Genomic DNA, 25519 nt, shown 5'->3' with positions numbered 1-25519 from the left:
AATAAAATTTGGTGTAGAAGCCCCTAACCCAACTTGACATCCACTGTAAACCTATCCTTTAAATCTGATTGGATGATTGGAATATTGAAAGGATGTTGATCCAGGAATATGTTCTACTTGGTGAAATCACATTCACAGAGCAGTAAAAGCGAGAAAATAGAGAAGGAATGTTTCCTCGCCGGACAGCCCACAGGCAGATCTGTGGAGTCATGCTCCTGAAGTCAAGGCTGAATCACAAAGCAATTATTTCATTTCACTTCATAAAAGCAGTGGTTAACTTGAGATCTGCATAAGCCATATTAAATGCAGCATGTATAAATGCCCACAGACTTGACATACATTTTTAATGTAACAGTGGGAGATTGAATACAAATCAATATGTTGCTGTGAAATCACTGTAGGTGAAAAACAGACTTTTGAATAGATTTAACTAGAAAAGTAAAGTTGGTCAAGACAAACTTTGATTGTTGTCTTGACAAAACCTTGTCTAAAAGTTTAATTACAAATATACGGTTAACAATTGCTTATAGTTACAGTACACCACCAGCAACCATAGCAATCCCGTTTACACCAGGTGTTTTAATCTGTCTCTTTTGTCCACTTTCAACCACTTCTGTCCTGATTTATTCGAGGGGAGGGTCTATGGGTGGGTAAATGTATGGGCTTTTTTTTTCAGATCTTTCGATCTAATGGACACCTATGTTTAAATATGTCACATTCTCATTAGCATGATTTTTTTCCCCAAACCAGTTGCAAAATTCACTTTCACATGGTGTTTGAACATAAATGTGTGTTGGCAGTCTGCACACAACCACCCTATAATGATAAAAATCCATCCACTCCTTTTTTTAAATCCCCATAAATCATAAGTACTGTCTCAGAACAAGCCGTTCGCAGATTCTACCTTTTGTGATGTCAAAAAATGCCTGCCCACATCCAATGCCACACTTGGATGTGGACAGGTTTGGGTGGACAGGGTTGGGTGTCCAGCGCAGGATGCAGTGAGCCCTACTTGTGATAAGCTTGTGCAATTTACATATGAACACGCCCCGGAGACAATGGAAAAACATACGGAGAGCAGCAGCTTTCGTTTCTGCTCTGATAGCCGCAAGACCACGCCGAACGCTGTAAATGCGTGTTAGAAATCAGGAATGGTGAGACAACATTGAGCTAGGTACGTTTTTTTGTCTACAAACCAAACTTGGGTCTTCAGCAGACAAAGTTTAAATCCCGTGTGGCTAGCCTGCTTCCCATAATATTTACGCTTTAGGTCAGTAGGCGGAGAGTAGGCAGTCTTTTGTGGCTATTCGAACACATGACCGTTTACACTACGAAAGCAAATTCGCATTCAGTCAGATGTGTTTTCGACTACCTCTGGGGCCCTCTTTACACCTGGTATTAAAATGTGTTTTGGTCAATTACAAGTGGACAACGCTGAATACAGGTGTAAACGGGGTCTAAAACGTTTTGAGCTTGTCCACTTTCGACCACTTCCAGAGGTAGTCGAAAACGCATTTGACCGGATTGCTTTCATACTAGTGTAGATGCTCAGGTGGTCGAATGTGGATATGCTCAAAACGTTTTAGACCCCATTTACACCTGTATTTATCTTATTACCAGGTGTAAACGCCCTAGCTATCAATCAAAGATTACTTAGAAACCATTTAACCATGGTTGCTTGAGTGTTCTTGAATTTACAACATAATGACCTTTTCTCCTTAACCAAATGTATTTGAAACTCTCTGTACAAGTACCAGTACCGATACTTTATATATAGTGCAGTGTAGGCTCAGTCTCGCCGTTTTCCACTGTTGTCTCTGCAGGTACATCCAAGTACACCTCATTCTCCTGTTCCCAGACAGAAGAACTAGCAGTGCTCTGAACTCATCTCAGCTCTGAGTCTGTGATACTGCTGCGTCATACATTGTCTCAGCACAGGATTAGATTTCCATCCTGCAATACACACATTGCTTTATCCCCAATCTCCTCTCCAGATTTTAATCTGATACCCAGTAAGATCTTTTGCCCACCGGAGGAATTCAGAAAAATTGTAGTTCAACACCATATCAATAAATCAAATAGCAGGAATAATTGGAAAGGGAGGAATGCATCTCACTAGAAGAAAATCATATTATAGAGACCCTTGTGCTCTTTCTGCTTTTATTTAATGTTGATTTTAACATGGCCAAGGTTATACCTTTTTACACTTTTAGTGCATTATTTATGATTTCGTAGTGTTCAGCCAAATAACTCTAGAAGCTGACGCTACCTTAACCTTAACTTTGTATTACTTAAACTTTAGTTTGTATTACTAGCACTTCTCAAGTTTATGACCTCTTTTTCTACACTGTGTAATTTCTTAAGTTGATTCTTAGCAAAAAAACACTTTGTTCTTTCAAAATTATATGTGCTCATTCATGTGTAATTACTTCCACCGTAAGCGTAGAATCTGCCATTCAGAATACATACGAGCGAGTCGCTCGAATGACGGCAGCCATGTTGCGCCTCCATCTTGAAAATACATTAGCCAAAGAGGGACATACCTGGAAATTCAAGCTTCGCCTTTTGCGCTTTTACACTCAGTGGCACCGTGACGAATGCGAGGGGGAGATTACTCGCTCACAGAGAAAATTATGTAGCCTACGCTGTAAACATTGCCTTAAACTATTAACCTCTTACAATATACAGAATAACGATAGCAATGATACTTTACTAAGATTATCTTGCATTTGTTTGGGAACCTGATAGCTGATGTTAGCAATGAAATGGTACCAAAATAACGGAAATATAAAACTATTATTCGTTTTACATAGAGGTCATAACCTACATGTTAACTGACTAAATAACTAAATGCAATTTGTAATAGTTTTCTAAAGTAACCTCATCACTTGAAGGAACACTCATGGACGAAGTCGAACTGGAAGCCATGTTAATCTTGGAATAATACGGCCACCGTCGGAGTTAAAACGCCCTCGGAATGGGAGGAAAGTAATATTCAGTTGGTAGTCATATACAATTTCACCGCTAGATGGGAGAAAATCTTACACAGTGTAGCTTTAAGATTTCCTCTTTGCTTGTTGTATTCCTCAATTGTAAGTGTTTTGCATAAAAGCATCTGCTAAATGAATAAATGTAAATGTATTAAAATAACAGATAAATAGGTTATTTGTTATAAGTTATGTTCAGTTGCAAAATTTGTCTTTCAACCAAACTAGTAGACACACACCAGCATCATCCTATTGATCCTACTGTTGTGTAGTAGATGGAAAAATGAGCCATCAGAAAGTCTTTGGAGATCAAAGTTTGAGTCCTAAGGGTCTTCTCAACCCTCACATCTCTTGCCACACACACACACACACACACACACACACACACACTCATGCCCTCTTCTCCCCTCATCCACCACAATCAGACCTCTGCATGTTGTATAGAACCCCACTCTTCCACAGTCAATAACCTTTTAGCTTATTAGTGTTGGCAAAATTTTCTCATTTTAATTCTGGTTCATTTTTTATGCTTCATGCAAGCAAACTGTTGCCATGTTTGTTACCTTTAGGGACCGGTTCTTTTTCTGCAATTTCCACTTCGTCTGCACTTTCTTCCTTTTCATCTTTTTCCAGGGTTGTTATGCCTTTGAAAGAAAAGAAAACATATTTATAAGGCTTGCCAGATAGATCACAAGAAGTCTTCGTGATTTTATTTCGAATCTATCAAGTCTTTAAAGCCTTTAGTAACCATTAAAATTCAATTAATGTGATACAAATTTCTACTTTCAACATTTACTAGTGAGATGCTTTTCATACTGAGCATTTTGAAAACAGACTATACCTTGAACCGTTTCTTCCATGTCCACATCCTCTTTGGCTTCAGAAGCTGTTGTATCACATAGATGAGTTACACACATGACAAAGTCAGCAGAGGCCTCAATGGGTAACAATTTATTTTCATTTGACCTATTATTCTTGAACTCTGCCAAGCAATTTTGGCACAGCTAAGATTTTCCCTTTGTTGTTGGGTAGATTGCATTAGTGTTTTACAAAGAGATATAATCAGATTTAATTTACATACAGAACATTTTTTTCAATTATTGTATTGAGGATGATCCTTCAAAATTCATTAGCAACATCAGTAGCGAGTTAAGACCTGGAACAGTTGGTTTAGATTTGCGCAGAGTGAATTATCAAATCAGCTAAATTAGATTAGCAGGGTAAAGTCAAGCAGCCCTATTTTAATGACCATTAGTAAAAAGCATAAGCGGTATACATTATCTAAGCTTTATGCGCCACTATAAGACAATGACTCTGACCACTATTCTTAACTACTCATTTAAGCCACGGTAGCCAATTTTGACCTTCAATTAGCTTAGTTTCCCATTTTTTCCTTGATCATCTAGATAGAACTTTGATACCCTTGAATGACCTCTTTCGAGACAACCGCTTGGTAACAGTTCACATGAAAGCAGTCTCTCATGGATTCTAACCGTTTCACTGGCAGCTGAACAGCAATGCACCAGGTGCTGTTCTTTGATCCACCCAGCATGAATTAGACTTCAATTCAATTAGAACTCAAATGGGGTCCTTTCCTACCAGCGTATTTGGATATGTATGGTAGCAAACTTAGACTAAATTCTTGTGTGACAGCAAAGTGACGTTGAAATGATTATTGTTTTTGGCTAAAATTGAGCAAACCTTTGGTTAAAAAAAGCAAAATTAGTAAAAAGTGATCAGTTGACAACTTAAAAAAAGTGGGGAAACCCATTGCCTTAAAATTAAGTAAATGAGCTTCATGCGTAATTAAAAAAAAAAAGATTTACATGAACTTGACAATTCCACATAACTTACTTTTTTCAATCATGCATGGTTTATTTACTTAATAATTTGAAGGCAACAGATTTAACTGATCACTTTTACAGGGTTGCAGACTGATATAACAATTAGCGATGGGAATCATAATGAATTCTTGCGAATTTTTTGCTATCCAATCCATCAAGTATTCTTTTAGTACTTGTAAAGAATGTGATGTTTGGAAATGCAATGTTACTGCCAAATTATATAAAACAAATTATTTAAAACAGTTTTTGAAAAAGGTGTTTAAACACCTTTTTGTTTATTTGAAAGTTTTTAAAATAATTTTTATTAATAATTTTGCCATACATATATTCAAATCAATACAATACTAAACAAACATTCGTTATTTTTAATAAAATACTACTGACAAAATTCACTAAAAAGAGTCGACCGAAAAGAGAGTCATTTTTCGGGAAACAGACTACACGTTGTGCTGGGTGTTTTTTGATTCACTAACAAGAACCAGCTCGAAGTGATTCTTTTGGGAATCAAACTACATTGGTCGCGCTGTTTGTTTTGCAATGTAGATTCAGTAATGATGCTGCAGTGCCAGTGAAAAAGTTCAGGAAACTGTCAGAGTATTTTAGTATGGTGTTCCGACTGCATCCAAATGCATGTGTGAAAACTGCAGAAACAAAACATTATTTGGTTCCATTTTTTTTTTTTTATCTCAGTTCCCAACCCTAAAATCACTGGCTGCAAGATTATCTGTCATTTTGCCATGAACACATTTTTGAAAAACAAAAAACAAACCTTTTCGGAGTCAATAACTAAAAATATTTTTGGTACCTTTTTCAGGTGAAGAGCCATCATCTTCATCAGCCACCACTGTTGTCTCATCTCCACCTGGTTCGGAACTAACTACAGGTGCTGTTACTATAATATCATCATCATCCTCACCACTTATCTGTTCATCTCCCTCCTCTTTTCCCTCTGCCTCCTGCTCCTCCTTATCTGCAACATCATCAGCTAGCTCAGGCTCCTCAGTAACACCCTCACCTTCACTTGTTATATCTTTTTCAGAGTCAGCGTCTTTCAGCCCAACACCAGTCTCATCTTTAAGACTGTCTTTAACACCCTCACCGTGATCGTCAGCTAGTTCTTTAGCTATCTTATCATCGTGGTCATCAGATGGGATATCAGTAGCGCTTAAGCCATCTTGTGAGCCAGCTATATCAGCTACTGCGTCGTCAGCTTTAGCAGCACTCTCCTCTATGGGTGTTAATATCTCTGCATCACCATCAACTTTAAGTATAGGTTCCTCACCAATTTCCTGAGCTTCAACATCAGTGACTGTAACACCAGCATCTGCTATGATACCAAGCACAATGGGGATATCAGCCTCCTGGACATCATCATCATCATCTTTCTCCTCACTTTGGTCATCTTTTTGGTCATCATCAGTATTGTCATCGTCTTCCTGAGGTGGTTCTTCATGGCCAGCCTCCCCACCCTCAAGAGCATCTTCTGCTTCTTTGATATCTTTAGAGGAGGAATCATCAGCTACAACTTCAACATCATCGTCGTGCTCTTCTGTGGGCAAAGGTGGGAGGATTTCTGCATCAGATTTGAGATCATCTATGGTGCCATCTTCATCCTCCTCTTCTGCTTTGCTCGATTCATCATCCTGATCATCTAGTGATGTAGTAGGAACCTTTTCATCTGCATCAGTTCTGTCCTCCTCATCATCATCTTCAGCTGCCTCAGCTTCTTTAGAGGTGAGAAGTTCTGCAGCTTCATCTTTCTCCTCATCGGGTTCGGCAGGGATGGAAGCATCTTCCTTTTCGGGAGCAGCAGAAGCAGCAACAGCAGCAGCCTCCTCTTCATGTTCTTCTTCCTCCTCAGCATCAGCTTCCTCATTCTCCTTTTCTTCAGCCTCCTCTTTTTTTCCTTCCTCTTCCTCGTCAGGCTCCTCTGCTGCTGCTTCCTCCTCTTCCTCCTTCTCATCAGCTTCCACTTCATCCTTTTCTTCAGCCTCCTCATCCTTTCCCTCCTCCTCCTCTTCCTCCACAGCCTCCTCTGCTGCTGCTTCTTCCTCTTCATCTACCTCTTCCTCCTCAGCATCAGCTTCTTCTTTCTCCTTTTCTTCAGCCTCCTCTGCTGCTTCCTCCTCTTCTCCATCTTCCTCTTCTTCCTCCTCCTCACCATCTTCTTCTTCTACTTCATCATCCTCTTCTTCTTCTTCCACCTCCTCTTCGTCAGCAGCCATCTCGTCTTCTTCCTCCTCCTCCTCTTCCTCCTCGTACTCCCCTTCCTCTTCTAAGATCTCCTTGGCCCGTATCTCTGCAACTATATCATTAGGTTGTCAGAAATGTCAGTGAAGCTGTAGAGAGTGTGGGGTTCAAACCCCACAGGATGAGACAGATTCAAAATAATTTTGGCTAGACATACACAATCCAGTGCATAACATATAATCAGATATATTATGCATATTATGTATTTTACTGTGACAGCATCCCTTTAGTAGTATGCTATTAGATAGGTGAATACTTAGAAGACATGCAAACGAATAAGTTCCTATGGTGTTTTTTTGTTTTGTTTTTGTTTTTTTAGTACAACTGTTGATGCACAAAGGAGCTCTGCATATTGCTCATAGCTTGATGAGGCCTCTTAATGGTACAATATATTGTCAGAATAACAAATTGTCCAACCTTTTGTGGCTTTTAAGGTTCGGTTGCATTTACTGTTGTTTGGAAAATGATTGAACCAAAAACAAGTATCAAATGGAATCCACACGACTGAATTTCATGTGAGGGCGAAAAATTTCCCCATGCATATTTTGTAAGGGTTTCAAGTTGGACACAAACCAAGAAAGTTAATTGGTTTGAAAGTGACTTGTGTGTGAGCTGTGCTTCACATATCGCTACACTATTGACAATAAACAATGGACCTTTGAAATGTTGCTAATGTGACCGCACCATTAGTCAATGTCTGTTAAAGTCGGCATGAAACAGATACAGTGACCGTCTTTTCTTCCCAATGGTGACCAAGAGAAATGGCTTTTTGAACAAGAAAAAAAAGTAAGGCGAGACTTGATTTTGTCGATCAGTATTTGATTGGATCATTGCATTGTTGTTCGCAAACTACTGCGATTTTATGTGATTGTCAGGTTGCGGAAGGGGGAGGTTTTATTATCCAGCTCTGCATTAAGTCCTCATTAAAGAAGAGATGTTGTTGAAAGGCGGAGGGGGAGCTTATTTTTTCGATTTACAGATATTACCATGGAACACAAGTATATAAAAAGATGTGCATGGATAAATCATGTGTAACGGACGTAGGCAAGTAATCGCACCCTCCTCCCACGCCAGAGACCCCGGTTCGAATCCAGCTCGAAGTGGGTCGAGTAGGACCGGTTAAGCATGCATAATAAACACTGACAAATATCTTGAGCTTGTGTTAACCAGACACCTTATTTCAAACTTGTTTTCAGGCTTTGGCCTAAAAAAATACATCACTCTATTGGTTTTTAAAAGTGTGTCCCACCCTAATTTCCTGTTACCATAGGAAAAAGTGTAAGCATTCATTAATACATATCATGGGGTCTTTAAGAAGGTACTTTAAACAGTGTACAATAAAAATCATTGTAAAAGGAAGTTCACAGTGTCTGAAATTACAGCGCCACAATGGGGCGTATAGCATCATCATAAGAACAATACTTATGGTTTATAAATCTCCTCCAGTGACACTGCCTATATGTCTTAGGAGCACACATCTAATTTCCTGGTCTCTTAGGTGTCCCTGTGTCAACAATTATGGACTGTACCTTTAAAGCAAAACAGGGGCACGCCAATTTATGAGGCTTGCAGAGTTCCCTTAAGTGTTAATATGACAAATGACAGCAAATGTGTTGCCCATATAATCAAATTCAGACTTTTATTACACATATGTGGGACTATTTTTATTCACAAACATTTACATTTGCTGAAACTGATAATGGTGTTTAGATGCTTTCTGCAATAGCTTTACCATTTAGAGCTTACCATTACCAGCTTAATGATAATTTCATGAAAATGTTAATAGACAAATACACGCAGCTTTATGGAACACTGATTAGCATGGGGAGCATAATTAGGGTGTGTGAACACAAAGGGAAATGATTATGAATGCATGGCTCCAAATGCAATCAATGACAGCATAATGCCCATTCTCCATAAAATACTCTAATGCTTGCCCTCCTAATGCAACTTTAATATAAATGTGTTAATTACAGACTCAAGCAAACTGTTATCTGTTATGCTGATGGGTTGTGTATTCTCTAATGAATGCAATCTCATCAAGCTCTCTTCAAGACACAGACCTTTTTTTCTTGGTGGCAGGAATTCTCCTAGAGGAGAGATACACAGACCATAAGAATATAAGAACAACTGTGATTAAGTTAGTTGGTTAATGTGAGGTTTAATGCATGGTAAAAATAAAATAAAAAATGATGAAATTCTGTTAAACGTCTTCTTTTGTGCTCGAGAGAAGATTGAAAACCTTAGGGGTTCGGATCAACTATCTATTTAATATCATCAATGACAAGGTACACTGCTTCGTAAGAACCCAATTTGTAGCCTAATACATTTTGTGAGGCTTTAATTTGAATATGGTACTCCAAACTCATTGATTTATGTAAAAAAACAAAAAATAAACAACCTGACAAAATATTCACCCTTTCAGGCAACTAATGATTGCTCTTCAAATACTGCCCCTAATACTTCCTCAATTAACAGCTGAAAGTCCCACAAACCTAATGTGAGAAGCGTTTTGCGAGGAGATTTGCATATTTATTTAGTTCAGCAGTAATGTATCAATTCTCAAAACAACTGTCTGAATATAATTATTTATGCCAAACACCACTTGACACCCTTAAAGTGCTGTCGTAGTCCACTTTAAATTGAGAATAAATGCTTCAGAAAACCATTAAGAAGAAAGTACACCTCACAAGGTCAGGTCATGTTTAAGATATGCAAAAGGGTTGGTATATCCTATCCTAACAGATATGACTGGATTCTTCATCTCATGTTGATTTTAAACACTATTCATTTATTTATGTCAAACAATTAAAATAGAATTTAAGTGCACCTTGATGCACTTATGATGCATATCTTCTGTGTGCATGGAGCACAGAGAATGATACTAACCTTTTTTCTTCACAAAATGACGATCACCTAAATTGGCAGAGGAGGAAGGAATACAGAAGACAGTGTTAGAGAAGAACCTACAAAATAGATCTTTTGAAACATTGATGAGGGTTGAATAAATTATAAATGTGGATCAGAGAAGGGAAAAGGCTTGTCTGCAGTCCACAGCACTTTATTCCTGGCCTCTAAGATCTTCTATAAAAAAGGGCATGTCAACATCAGTACACACACACAGAAGTGTTGTAATCTTTGTATTTCACACTTTTTACACATTTAATTTGAATGCGACAAACAGGTTCAAATCAAAATTATTCGGCATGTGAAGCCACCTTTATGCCCGATGATGCATTTACATGTGTGCAATTAGAATTTTTAATTAATCAGCTTGTTTGTCTGCTGAGCGAATTGATCTGGCGAGCCTGTTTTATTTCAGTGTGATCTGTAAATACATCCTTTGGTGCTCAAATGAAAAGCAGAGCATATTTGGTGATTTTGTATAGAGCGTTGAGTAATATTTTTCATGATTGAAATAACATTTCTCATTTCCAGAAATGATTATGAAAGTAAGCTATGTTCATAAATTCCCATTACTGTACAGTACTATCAAATCTGGTATAAGATTATACAACATTAAAGATTGACAATTGAAATGCCACATAGTTTAAAATGTGCATGTAGTTTATATATTTCACTGTATTTGATAAATAAACATATAGGCGGAAGAACACTTATTTCCCAGAATGCATCACCTGTTTAATTGCAATTCAGTGAATTCCTTCTTCTTGTCTTCTAATTCAAATTCTTGTGTGGTGTGAACAATGCAGTTCAAGGCATGGAGTCATTTTTCTACTAAGTTGCTAGTGGAAACAATTTTTCTACTACAGTTTTTACATTAAACATTTTTTTTTTTTTTTTTTTTTTTTCTATCCCTGGCTTTGACATTTGTCAAAAACATTAAAGGTTAATTCAGTATGATAAAATGGCAATGGTTTGTTTGGAATTCCATAAACATGGTGTATGTCACTCACAATAATAATGTATTCATGTAGGATATAATAGATCTTAATAGGTTCCTTCATATGCTTTTTGCACAGAATATTCCACTTTTACATCATAATCATCATCATCCAGGCTATACAGTATGTAGCCCAATAGAATTGTGTTTGTACTTAGTACACTTACTATTTTGTGTATTTGTACACTTCAATGATTTACCCTCATGTATGTATGCATTTATTTGTTTATTTATTTTCATCATAAATGCGAATTTTGTCATTGTTTTGGCGCACACTAGCTTATAGATAACAGTAAGGCTCACATATTCATACTAAATGCAAAAATAGCAGAATAGCTAGGCTACTTCAATTTTGATCTCATAGGGACTAAATTCAACAGTTAGGCTTAAATCACAGTGCATCTAAACTCTTCTAAGATTTTATTGATCATTTTTTGTCTGAAAAATATTTTCCCTCACAATATGGGTGTTCGCTATTTTCTGTCAGTTTGGAATCGAAACTAGCGAGGCCCAATTCTCAAATGATTCATTTGAATCGGTTCTTACGCACTAAATCGTTTGGAGCGGTTCCTTGCGACATCAACATTGACGAAATAGTTACTAAAGTCACTGCACAGAGAGACAAAAGAGTGTCGTATTAAATTAATATTTACTTACAGACCTTTGAAAGAAAACCTCGAAATACATAAATTTCTATCGTTTGCTAGCGATGCAAAGGATTTTATGAAGTTCCACATCTGCACGTGCTGCTTGTGAACGACTCGGGTTAAGACATTTTTCATCTTCAGTTTCAAAACAGTACACACTGCACGCTGCCATCTGACACTCGTCTGTCTGGACACTGGAAATGAGGCATTTTCTTTTACTATGTGTGTTTGTGTGTAAATAAATATATAGCCTTATAGCCTATACTATATATATATATATATATATATATATATATATATATATATATATATATATATATATATATATATATATATATATATATATAATGGGTCATTCCTATATTTATTATGGGTCATTCCTGGGATTCGGTAAAATTTCAGTGGTGGTTCACCTATGTCCATTTATAATGAATAAAATAATTATTGCATTTAAATAATTTTTATCATAAAATTATGTCTTATTTCTATCGTATAAGCATTCATTTTTGTCATGTCCCTGAGTTACCTCACTGAATTTGTACTTAGAAAATGTTTAACAAAATTTGCATAGTGTATATCATTTTGGGCAGTATTGTAAGTATTTATTTGTGTTACTTTCTTGTGAATGTTTTTTTTTTTTTTTTTTTTTTTAAAGAAACGAAAATTAAGATATATATATATATATATTAAAAAAGACTAAAAAGTTATGTCCCTCAGTCTGAACTTAACCCTGTCATGCCAACCATTCTCAGCCTATAATAATTTAGATTCCACCCATATGTGACATCATTTATCAGAAATGACATCATTCAAGTCTCTTTAACCGTGGTGCAGAAGATGGTATGTAGTATCATAATTTTTATTCATATTTTTGAGTCATATTATGGTCAGGGAGGGTACTGTTAAGCTTAACAACTCAACCCCATCACATAAAATTAAGATGGAAAATTATTTTTTCAAAATTTTATTTTAATCCATACAATGTTCTTATTTAATTACTGCCATTTATGGCATACTCTCCTACACTACAAGAGGAGCAGTGGCCATTTTGAGCAAAAAAAACCTGTCATGTATATGTATTTATTGTTTCTGGGTTCAACATTTGTGACAGGGTTGAGTTTTTTACTTCATTTATGAATAAATGTAATAAAAAAAATATATAATAGTCATGGTTTCAGTAAAGATATACTTAACAAAATCATGATTTAAAATCATAATTTAGAATATTTGATGTATTGTGTCCACTTAACCATTGACAAGCATCCTACGTCAGAAATGGCAGCCACATCAGCAACAGAAAGACTGTGTTGTGCATGCAGATATTGAAGGAAGGGCACAATATGAGATATTTAAAATTTAAAATATAAATTTGAAGGCAATGTCTCCCTTAAACCGGTTAGAGTCTTCGATCCTGTCACACTATTCTCAACTATTCTTTTGGGGAATAAATAGTTAACACAATCAAATTGTGGTTTTAATGAAACATCTAAATTGAATAATAGAATAGAATAAAAGTTAAATCAGGGGAAAAAGTGAAAACTGAAAAAAGGTCTTTAATGCCTGAGGTGGGAAAATATGAATTGTTGGAGGTTTGATGTGCCTAATGATGTGGGATATTTAGAAAAATAATTATATGTAGTTTGAAAAAAAAAAAAAAAAAAATCCAGGATGAAATATTACTGAATCCCAAGAATGACCCATATGACCTATATATATATATATATATATATATATATATATATATATATATATATATATATATATATATACATACAGACCCTTTCCAAAAAATTAGAATATCATGGAAAAGTTTATTTATTTCCATAATTCCATTCAAAACGTTAAACTTCCATAGATTACAGATTCAGGGCTCACAACTTAAATGATTTCAAGTATTTAGTTGTTTATTTGTACATAATTTGGGCTTCCAGCTCATAAAACCCACGAAAACAGGATTTCAAAAAACTAGAATATTACATGAAATCACACAGTAATTACACAGTGATACCATGGTCATTGAACCAGGTTTTGGTTATTTTGGCAGTGTGGGCATGTGCAAATCCTGCTGGAAAATGAAGGAAGCATGAAGTGCTCTGAAAATGTCCTGGTGGACGGCTGCGTTGACATTTGGAAACCAAGGTCCCAGAGTCTGGAGGAAGAATGGAGAGGCACACAATCCAAGATGCTTGAAGTCCAGTGTGAAGTTTCCACAGTCTGTGTTGGTTTCGGGAGCCATGTCATCGGCTGGTGTTGGTCCACTGTGCTGTCCACTCAACGCAGCCGTCTACCAGGACATGTTCAGAGCACTTCATGCTTCCTTCAGCAGACAAGCTTTATGGAGATGCTTCCTTCAATTTCCAGCAGGATTTGCACCTGCCCACACTGCCAAAATAACCAAAACCTGGTTCAATGACCATGGTATCACTGTGTAATTACTGTGTGATTTCATGTACTGTAATATTCGAATTTTTTGAAATCCTGTTTTCGTGGGTTTTATGAGCTGGAAGCCCAAATTATGTGCAAATAAACAACTAAATACTTGAAATCGTTTAAGTTGTGGGCCCTGAATCTATAATCTATGGAAGTTTAACGTTTTGAATGGAATTATGGAAATAAATAAACTTTTCCATGATATTCAAATTTTTTGGAAAGGGTCTGTATATATAGTATTGTGATCAGTTTGTATACCTTGTGTACTTGCAATGTTTTTGTTTTGCTGAGATTATTCTGTTATGTATTTATCTGAAATCATTCATTTATAACTGGAGGTATTGAAGCAATGTGGCAGTCAGTCCACATGCATTTATTCAGAGCACCTCAAGGTGACTTATGAAGAATCTTAGCCAAGCGTGTTATTGGTTCAACAATCTTGGCAATGTCACTTTTGTGCCTCTCTTTGTTTTGAGCTCTCTTTATTGATGCATCTGAATGTGTTCACTGTGCATACGTGTACTTCATTTGTTTTCTGACAGCTAAACATTTATTTCTGCTGGATTTTAACTAGATGATTTCAAACGTTTGTGCTCAGCTCAATGCTAAATACTAATGTAGTAATGTGAATTATGTAGATCTTAAAACTCGAGTCTTCTGGTGTTATAGGTTTCCTAATTGATTACAGTGGTCTGTGGTCAGATTCATTATTTCATAGGTCTTATTTAATCTTCATAGGCCTTATTTATCTTTGGAGATTTTGCTTGAAGATTAAAGGGATAGTTCACTTTGAAATACAATTTTGGTATGTTTTAGCTTACCTCAAGGGCATCCAAGATGTAGGTGTCTATTTTTCCGCAGTAGTTTCAATTTTGATATTTTTAGGTCAAACCGTTCTTGTCTGTCAGTCATTTAATGCAGGTCTATGGTCACTGTCTCAAAGAGCATGCACAGAGTCCAAATTAAAACAATTCCCCATCGTCCAAATTAAACAATTCCCCATCGTAAGTACACATTGATGGCCTAAGACACGAAACGAGCGGTTTGTGTGAGAAAACGAACAGTATTTATATCGTTTTTACCTCTTATACACAGCCACGTCCAAGTGATCTGAGGGCGCCTTGGCTACGGCAGTTCATTGGAATGAATGTCTTTAAGGCGACATCTAGTGTATATATCTATGCACCAGTCTGCGCACACGTCACACACCAGGATGCGCGCGCGCCCTCAGATCACTTGGACGTGGCTGTGTATAAGAGGTAAAAACGATATAAATACTGTTCGTTTTCTCACACAAACCGCTCGTTTCGTGTCTTAGGCCATCAATGTGTACTTACGATGGGGAATTGTTTAATTTGGATGATGGGGAATTGTTTTAATTTGGACTCTGTGCATGCTCTTTGAGACAGTGACCATAGACCTGCATTATATGACTGAGAGACAAGAACGGTTTGACCTAAAAATATCAAAATTGAAACTACTGCGGAAAAATAGACACCTACATCTTGGATGCCCTTGAGGTAAGCTAAAACATACCAAAATTTTATTTCAAAGTGAACCATCCCTTTAAACCAAAAAGGCTTATATTTGCCTTTATTAAAAGTGTCAGTTTTAATGGCAGTTTTGTTTGTTAACCTTCCATCATTGTATGGGTTCGATAGTGTAGTAACAGATGTGATACATTTTCAAGGTCATGAATTTACTAGGCTAAACTTGATACAAAATCAGGATAAAAAGGAGACGAGATAGAGCACCTAATAAACATTTCTTCTGACCTTTCTAAGTGCATCTGTGGTTAAAGACAGGGCCATATGAGCTGGCCTCAACGAGACCACAATGACTCATTAGCCTCCAAAATTACAGAGGGGAGATTAAGATGAGATTCATTGTTCTCCAATAGTGACAAATATCACAAATAGTGCATCATCTGTTCTCTTGCACTAAACTGCAAACATAATTTTCTTAATCAGTATTGTTGTCTTGTTTTCCAGTAAAAAAATATAGAGAGAAATTCTTAACTTAGTTACTTTAGAAAAAAAATAATTGCAAGACATTAAGACTTGCTTTCCTAGAATTAATATTGAATTCGATTTCTCATTTTCAAACAAAAAACATCTCCAGCCAACTAGCCTTTATATATTATATTATATATTTTCTATACTCTTCTAGTACTCAAATTAAATTCTGTAGCATTACTTGTATTGTCCCCTTTCAATCAATTGCTTATGCTTGTATTCTCATTTGCAAGTTGCCTTGGATAAATGTTACTGCATATTATGTATATGTCTTTGTGAATCAACTTAACATAACTTGAGATTATTATCAGAAGAAACCAAGAAGATTTGATGTGCGAGATTAATGACAGAGATGTGATACTGTTTTGTTTGGTTTTTATTGTTATTTTGTAGAATCACACATGTGGCAGACAGTTCCTGGTAGAAATTCCTCGTCCTCTTTCTCAAAACTCTTCTTTGGAGTGTAAAGCTGTAAAATAGTGACCCATTCCTTTAATATTTCTGGTTATGACACACACCATTTAGAATTTTCTAGCAGACCTTGTAATATTATGTCAGAATATAGATTGCTTGAAACTAAATATTGACACAAATTTGATCCATGCTATTCTTCAATCCCTTAGGGAAACCAGGTGTAAACCAGGTTGCAGAATGGGGAAAACGTGACCAATAAAAGCCAGCTCAAATTTCTAATAAGTCCTATTAGTACACATGGCTCGTCAGATCAAACCGCTGTGGGTTAGTCTGTGGTTTCTGAGATGTTGTTGATATTACAGTAAACACTTTGTTGTGTGATCATGCTGCTATTGTGAAAGAAAGGCTACAACAAGTTTATATACCTTCATCCTCCTCTTCTTCTGGTGCTACCAAATTAGTCATAAAAGTCAAGATTGACGTTATCCAATCGGTAGTGTCATCCATTGCGTCGTTCACCGCCTTCATAGGATCAGGGCTGATGTGGTGAATACCCCCTAAGAGCATGTTTTAGACAGGGCATCTTGAGACATATTTCCATACACTCATCAAACTGTACATTCACTTACAGCCATTTAACCAGCTCTAATAACAACAGCAAAAACTTCTAAACTATCAGTCTGTTTGTCAATGCTCTACAAAAGCAACTCAAAATCTTTATCTGTGTAAAATCCAGCTCAAAAGCTATATATATGGCCGAAAGTATGTAATACCTGAACACTTGAACACCACATCATTATCTGCTTGAATGTTTCAAAGTCATGTTGCACTTGTTGTTGTTTGAATTTGACATTATTACTTTTCCATATTCATTATTACTATTGTTATTATTTTTTTAACAGTAAGCAAGTCTGCATATATTCTTGTGAAAAAAATATTCCTTATATCAGCTCTATACATCTTACTGTCAGAGTGGGAAGAAAAAGATACACTGTAATTGATTATTATTGTTTTCAAAACAAAATAATTGTATACTGCACTTGTTTTATATTGTTTTGAGCCATATGCACTTGTTTTCGCCGTTTATACTGCCATCACATTGTTTTTAATGACAGTATAAAAGGCAATTATTTAATTCTGGAGGCAAGATGTACCTTTATTATATCATGCTATCATTTTTCGATCATATATTTTTGGAAGGGGGTTCTTCATTAATATTAGATCATTATTTTTAGGGTCCTTGGCCTCAGGAAGTTTGAAAACCCACAATTTAAACAGATTGCAGAATGATGTAGCTGCAATATCAAAACCATTTCATTAGAAGCAGGTGTTCACATACTTTTGGCCATGTACTGTATGCTTATCTTGTTTTCAGATAATCAGTGTACTATTGAACCGGAATGACATCTTCAATAACAAGACAAGATCTGATGATTTCAAACTCAGCATCGAAAAGGATTTAACACCCACATGTCATAAAAAAAGACAGGCGCATATACGAATCTACAAATATAAATGCCATTGCCAAGTCAGTTAAACTTGTTTCCATTTTGGATAAGTTCGGAGTTTTCCTGCTTTCCGCTGCCCATCGACAGGAATACTCATCATATTTCACACATCATCATGTAGTGCCTGTCTGTCTGCAGTTATCAGCAGGTGAACAGCATGACCCGAGTCAAAGCCATTTTACCAGAAGCCATTATGCAGAGGTGACGTGACTGCAAGACTCCAGACTCATCAGACCTCTATTATAGCCTCTAAACACCCTGATGTTCACTTTTCCTGTTAGAATAAATTAGTATATGATTATAAAATATTCTGGTGGTCAACTATTATAATCTGCATGTGTTAAAGTTAGCTTGTAAAGGTACATTAGATGGGCAGTAAAGCTGTTTTAGGTTGTGAATCTAAAAAAGCCTATTAGGTCGATAATGACTTGCATAACCATATTTCATTATATTAATTAGCACAAAATTGTATTTCGAATTGTGATAGATAATATTATTATTATAATAATTTACTAACATTTTCTTAATTAAAAGGTAAAGTGGGTGATTTCTTACATTCCAGTAATGGGACACTTGAAGCGCTTTACCACATATTTTAGTAATAATCATTTTGATGATTTGACGATTTTGAAATTGGACATTGTGTTATCATGGAAATGGTACTTTAGCTGGCTCAATTTTTGTAAATTTGGAACACAACTTGATTAGACATATGTCTTTGATGTTCCTGTCTTAGAGTCCAAATTATTTTGTCAAATATATATTTTGTATAAAATTAAAATAGTTTAGTCCTGCTCATTTGCTTCTATGGTAAATTTCTATACCTTTTTTTAAGTACTTTTGCAATAATCTGCCACAAAGAAACCAACCATAGGTCTGTAGTCATAGTTCAGATCTAAACTCAAAAATGTGAGTGACATCTTTTTACAAATTAAATTGGGAAAGGAGTCTATATTTTAAGGTAAACAAAAAGACTCGCATCACCTTTAAAGATCTTGTCACCTTGACATTGAAAAGGGTTTGCATCCCTTAAAAATGCTGCTTGAAGATGCCATTCAGGATGAGGAAATTACATTTACAGTGACATTTTTCTAGTCACATTTTTAAAACTGTGGCTTATTAATTTAGATAACTGTTTCAAATTTGTTGGTCACTACATAATCGCTGCTTGTATGCGTAAGATGTAATAAGATGGCTTGCCTCTAAGGCTGCCTGTTTCCTTTAATGTTTTCCTGACACGGTGTGGCTGAGGTCCTGTTAGGAGAGAGACACAGAAGCAGAGGTGTGTGATAGCAACACACATACTGTACACACACTCTCATTGGGTCACCCTCACTGAGCATGCTCAGAACTGTAGGCAGGATAAACAGGCTCATTTAGCCACCATTATAAACAAAACACAATCACTCTTACAGCACAAAATCACAGGGAAGGTCCGAAAAGAGACATCATATTAATCCATGTCACAGTGAAAATGAAACTGCAAACATTCACATTTTAAGAGAGAAAAAAAACAAAAACTGGTAGGCTACAATAAGCAGGATACATATGTAGTGTGAATGTGTTACGTAAGTAGAGCATTTTAGAGCATTTATTATAGCAAATTAAATTGTCACACTCTTCTCTCATGTTTGCTTCTGGCTGCATTGAAATTCAGGCCTCGTAACGTAATTGTGACATCTCCTTTACACAGAGATGCTAATGCAATACTGATGAATTCAGTGACATTTGTTTGATTAACTTTTGAACCTACTTTATGGAAATTCAACATAAGCTTTCACTCTCAAAACTGACAATATTTTACATTTTTGGGTGCTTGAGTGTGACGTGTAAACTTGTAGGAAAGGAAAAATACAAATGAGTTCTGTTTAATTCTGTATTTCTAGACAGAAAATAAGTTTAAAAGGAGAGCAAATAGAAATGTTTGCTTAATATGTCTTCTGCTTATGTTTCTATTTGGAAAAAGACCCAATAATCTCAAATGTGACTCCTCCAGATTTTTTTGCCAACATACCTAATCAAAATATGACCAATAATCTGAGATGTGTTATATATCCATAATACGTTGTTTCTGTATCATGTTTCCATTTTTATTTCTCTTAAGGAGAAAAAATCAGAGACAAAGTTGATGTCTCTATGACAGATAACTCCAATAAATCTCCTAAGATATAAAAGATATCTGGAACAATAGACATTTTCCTCAGGGCAGTGCAGCTAAGCCTTTGAAATCAATATAAGGGACAGAAAACCATACAGATGAATGCTTAACTAAATACACACTGATTTTGAATTGTATATCTTGAGGACAAATTACAGAGAGTTCAATGCAGTTTTTATATGTTCAATTAGGTGTGTACTTTAAATTATATGGTTATTTGTTTGCATAAGTGATAATGTGCTGGTTCGCTCTTATCTGTGATACAGTGAAATGGTTGCTGTTCATATCAATGCAGAAAATCATTTTCTTAATCGTTTTTTTTTTTTTTTTTTTTGTCTAAACATTATTAAAATAAGATAAATGTACATGAGAAGCAACATTGCAGTTTTTTTTTTTTATCCAGAAGACTTTTTTTCTTCTTCCAAAGAATATTTATCGAATTACTTTCATTGTCCTTATCCCTTTGGCAAGAAGATATGCAGAAAATTACTGAAAAATAATATTTATCCAATTGGGTTTAAAAAATATTGGGAAACGAGATTGGAAAAAATACTGAACGAACTTTTCTTTTTTTTTTTTTTTTTCATTTGGTGGAAAAATTAATTTATTTGCTCATTGTACATGACATTATTCTGCATATTTGCAAATCTAGCTCTGCAGTTTTTCATGGTTATGATATGGTGACATGGCCAAGTAGGACATGTTCCTGAATGGAAAATGGAAATGGTAGGTTGATTGTTGCTCTGTGACCAAATATGAAATATGATCAAGGAACATGCCCTACTTGGCATAATCACAGCCAATTACGTGCTATAATAGTCAAACATTAGTTTTACCAATATTGTGTACTTTTAATTTAATTGTATCTATGTTCTGAGGAGCTCTGATGCAGTTGCTTAGAAAGTGAGTATGTGCACCACCTATATGTTGTTCTTAGACTTATACGTTGCACCAGTCATGTGACTGAGGCTCCAGGGCAAAAAGAGGACACTATTCCACATCTTAGAAACTCAGGCATGAGGGGGATCATTCCCAACACAGAATCTCAGTCACGGCACTGGGGAACATGGTCTTTGAATCCTGTCTTGAAAGTAAGCAGAGCCTCACCCTTCACTCTCATTGCACAGTCCTCTGCGCTCTACTCTTCTTTTCATGACCACAGCTCACCAACAGTAAAGGGAATTACAGTGTGTTACCAATCATATGTGTATGTTTACACAAAGTGTTGATTTTTGTACATGTGACATAATCCTGCCATCTGAGGCAGTGGCAGATTCGTTCTGATATATCTTATACCTATAAAAAAAAAAAACCTTTATTGTCATCACAATACTCTTGCCATTCAATGTAATTGGTGGAAACACATGTTCTCTTTATTGTTTTGTAGAACAGTGGCTCTCAACTGGTGGGACTTGCTAGCAAAACAAAGATGGATGGCAACATGGAAAGGTTGCATAACATCCCTTCATTCTCAAAAACCCATTGAAATTTAGCCACACAAGGTAAAATAATTATATTAGTTAACTTTTTTGTTATGGATATTTCTGTTTAGTTTTGTAGGATAGACAGTTTTAGTACTGTTTTGGACTGTTCATTGCAAAAAACTGGGTTCATAAGCAAAACCAGTTGAGAACCACCGTTATAGACCACCTGAAGTCAAATGGTAAAGACTCTGTAAATGCAAGGCTGTGTTAAGATGGGCCAAAGTGCCAACTTCCTCCCCGTGATTCCGCATCGCGTAGCCTACGAGGCCATTTCTCCAGGCTTAGCTGTGCATTGAGAGGGAAATTAAAGTATATATTCCTTCTCCTGTAAAGAACGTGAGAAATCTGCAACATAGAATACTGCATTAATATTCTACAGGTAAAATATCATTGTTTTGCTCAATGCATTTAATGAAAAGAAGAATCAAATCATTCTGCATGGCAAGGAGGAGTTGCCGTTCAATACCACACAGTTAATAAACGAAGTCAAGCTACAGTGCTTTCAAAGCATAGTTATCGATGTTAGAATAAAATTAATTGATTGAATAATTTGAGGCTTATTGAAAGCAATATCGCAAAGTAGACGTCAACTCATGAATGTTGGATATCATCACAGGGTGGAAGGGAGCAATTGGCACAAAGCTTATTGATGTCATGCTGGCTCGAATAAAATTATGGTTTAAAGTCTCACAAAAAAATATACAGTTTCCTGTTTGAATTAAAAAGTCAGTTCCGCAAGCTTTTTGATGATGTCATACTTTATTATGGCCTATATATCAAGCCCATACCATGATATCAGGTCTTATCAGGTGAATTTAAATCTAAATCACTATAGAGAAGCTTTTATTTGTCTCTTGAGGATAAATTAGTTTCACATTGAAATAAATGTACAGCAAATGTGTTATTTTGCAAAGCAAATGTGTTTCATTTTGAGACCAAAATAAACCATTATTTTATGCATTATGAAAGACGAACACTTACATTCTGGTGACACAACACCTTTTTATTTTTCCACACTGTTAATAATCTTTTCCTTTAATTATTTTTCCTTAAAGGAAAAAGTTGTATTTTTCATTTATATATCTAAATATTAAAACGAGATAATTGTACTTGAAGCAGAATTTAGTATTGAGATTTAAAAAAATAATATATCTTATATTATTTCTCATATTTTTATTTATATCTCATAAGAGGAGAACAAACTCTTTGCCAGTGGTTTAGAAAAATTCAAGATACGTTATGTAATGTTGCGTAAAGTAAATTGATCTCGTTTTAGATCAATTATTTATATACTAATGGAAAGCAAGATAAAAATAATGCTTTGCAGTGTATAGAGAAATATTAATAACGCAGTTGTGCATTTTCTAATACAAGCACTCCAAAGGAGATTTGCTTTTTCTGGAGGTGATTGAAACGAATGTAAAATTTGATCAGGTGTCTAAAATCTGAAGCAATCACTTTTTTTTTATCACCATAAAGCATTGTGCGATCTGCTTTCAAAGTGAACTTAGCTCCACAATTCACTTTGTCATTATGATAAAATCAAAGGTGGAGTGTCACTCTGAATGGAATGCATGACAGTCTAGAGGAAGTGATGTCGTGTTCATGACAGGCATATTAGATGGTTCAGTATATTTGCATGTCTGAATGAATGTTTGAGATGATAGTGACAGTTGCTCCCTGTTTGCATGCAGGAAAAACACACGCACACACACAAACAGGCATTAGCACTGAACTGCAGGCAGAGAGTCTTTACCAGGTGGTAAACAGGGGTCGTCACAGTATAATGTATGGGCTTTTTATTGGATGGCAACAGGATGACACATGATGATGGACAGGGTGGAAAAAGGAGGGAAACTTATTAGAAATAATTAAATGTAAATGTGACACCTACTATGTGGGGTGGTGTGTTTCATGTAGTGAACTACATGAAATGAAAGTCTAATGTTTCCATTTTGAAATACTTTCAAAAATGGGTTAATGTGTTTGTGTACTAGAGCTTTTGATGGAATGAATTGTGAATGAGTTGTGATGTGATCTCAATGACAGTGATAAATCCTTCTAAACAATGACAATTTTTTAAACAGTTGAAGGAGTTCAAAATTGTCATTATGGAATTACTGAATCACACTGAGAAACGAATGACTGCAACTTCAAGCAATTCAGCACCAAAAACAACCATTCTATCATCTTCCTTGCATCAACAATGGACTCTAATGTATCATCAGGTAGGTAAAACGGTGTCCTACAAGGACTTTTTCAGCACTCTGCATGAATGCAGCGGTGGCTGATAGCAGCCCGCCAACGGGACACCCTATCTATCTTTGTCACTGTCAATGCTATCAGGATCCAGTCAATATCCCTCCCTCCCACTCTTAGAAGCCTCACAAGTTTGCCCTGTGGCACTGCTGATAAACTTCCAGCCAGAAAACAAGCTCTGAGCTTTATCACATTGTAAAAGCCCATCCAAACACCCAATTACGCTTCATCTGGGTCCTGTTTTTACCAAGAGAATGTGCTGTTATAAAGCCCCCAATCAGATAGCCTACATAATAATCGACTGCTGCACCCAACCTACCCTTCAGGACAACTGTACCAAAATAACTCTCCATCGAAGGGAATTAGACAAAGATAAGAGAGATAGACCTACCTTCAAGATCCTTGGTGTCGAGCAGGTCAAACATGATGATGGCCACGGCTGACCATGTTATGACGAGAGCCAGCACGAGGATCCAGGCCATGGGTGAGCTGAACGTGCTGTACAGGTCATCGGTCATGGTGCGCTTGGACGAACGTACTGGATGTGCACTCACGTCATTTTTGGTCTCGACTATGGTAGTCGTGGTGGTGGAGGACCGCGCTGTAGGGACAGATGAAATGTATAAGTGCAAACAAAACAGCTTAACCCATAAAAAACATTCTAAATGGTTTCAAACTGGTTCGAGCTGGTCATTTATAGCAAAAAATAAGGTCCTGTTTTTATAGTAGTCACTGGAAGGATTGACATCTTGGTTGTTTTGGAGTCCATGATGGGTAGAGCTGGTTGATCACATTGGAACAATATCAAACCAGCTAGCTACCATGAAATTTAAAGGAAGAGTTTAAGGAAGATTTAAAGGAAATTTAAATAGGAACAGAAGACCTACAATATACAATAAAAAGATTAATTTCATATAGTTGTCCTATTTGGAGCTTGACTTTCATAATATGGACAAAAACCCATTTTCTTTTTATATATATATTTTACTTTTGGGATATCGTATAAAAACGCTGGATGAAAGTTGTTAATAAAACTCAGTGTAGACAGGTTGTAAGAGTTATAAAAACAAAGACAGCTAGACAGCAGATGAATGGGAGAGAGATTGAATTGAACTTGCTGTCTTTAGATAGTGCACAAATCTGCAATGGCAATGTTTCATCGTTAAAACATCTCCAAGGCCGCATGAGGAATGCTGGCGCTGTGTCATCTGTTGGCTGGAGCCCCCTTAAAAGCCTCTTTTCTAAATGGATATAAATTCTTGCGGCAGCTCAGTCTGAATTGCTGCACAGAGAGTCTAAACATACGCCACATGTAACCTTTTTATACGCTGCTGCGTTTACAAGACCCCTTTATTGATCTTTGCCAATTTTGTTGACTTAAGTCATAGTAATGATTGATTCGTGCGCAAGCAGTTGTGATTGTGTTTACAGAAATGTATTTGTGGATGATCCATTGTGAATCTGAGCCAAGATCGGGTTTGTGGTTCTTGTTTATGTTGGTCCTGTTGCTCACACAAGCAGTGTTTTCTGCTATCTCTACTCTTGGCTTGCACATAATGACGTGTCTATGCATGTGGGGGTCTGATACAGATGTCACACGCCGAAAGTGTCCACTAAGA

At 36.2% G+C, this 25519-nt stretch overlaps 1 protein-coding gene across 12 annotated transcripts in view; it reads right to left on the bottom strand.

Moving 5' to 3' along the window:
* The window catches only part of trdn (triadin), a 53678-nt gene that overhangs the window by 26094 nt on the left and 2065 nt on the right, over positions 1-25519 (bottom strand). For 4 of the 12 annotated variants that reach the window (XM_079889359.1, XM_079889363.1, XM_079889365.1 and 1 more), the window contains exons 2-10: positions 24292-24501; positions 23398-23436; positions 19200-19253; positions 16917-17048; positions 9971-9997; positions 9145-9171; positions 5637-7136; positions 3829-3873; positions 3551-3631 (exon numbers count right to left, since the gene is read on the bottom strand). In XM_079889359.1, coding sequence (XP_079745485.1) covers positions 3551-3631; positions 3829-3873; positions 5637-7136; positions 9145-9171; positions 9971-9997; positions 16917-17048; positions 19200-19253; positions 23398-23436; positions 24292-24501 — 2115 coding nt within the window. The remainder of the gene's footprint in view (positions 1-3550; positions 3632-3828; positions 3874-5636; positions 7137-9144; positions 9172-9970; positions 9998-16916; positions 17049-19199; positions 19254-23397; positions 23437-24291; positions 24502-25519) is intronic. The other 8 variants (XM_079889368.1, XM_079889369.1, XM_079889360.1 and 5 more) reach the window with 5 other exon arrangements.

Source organism: Squalius cephalus, assembly GCF_949319135.1.
Source record: "Squalius cephalus genome assembly, chromosome: 12".
In the NCBI taxonomy this organism is placed as follows: Eukaryota; Metazoa; Chordata; class Actinopteri; order Cypriniformes; family Leuciscidae; genus Squalius; species Squalius cephalus.
This window is presented reverse-complemented; position numbering and strand designations above follow the sequence as displayed.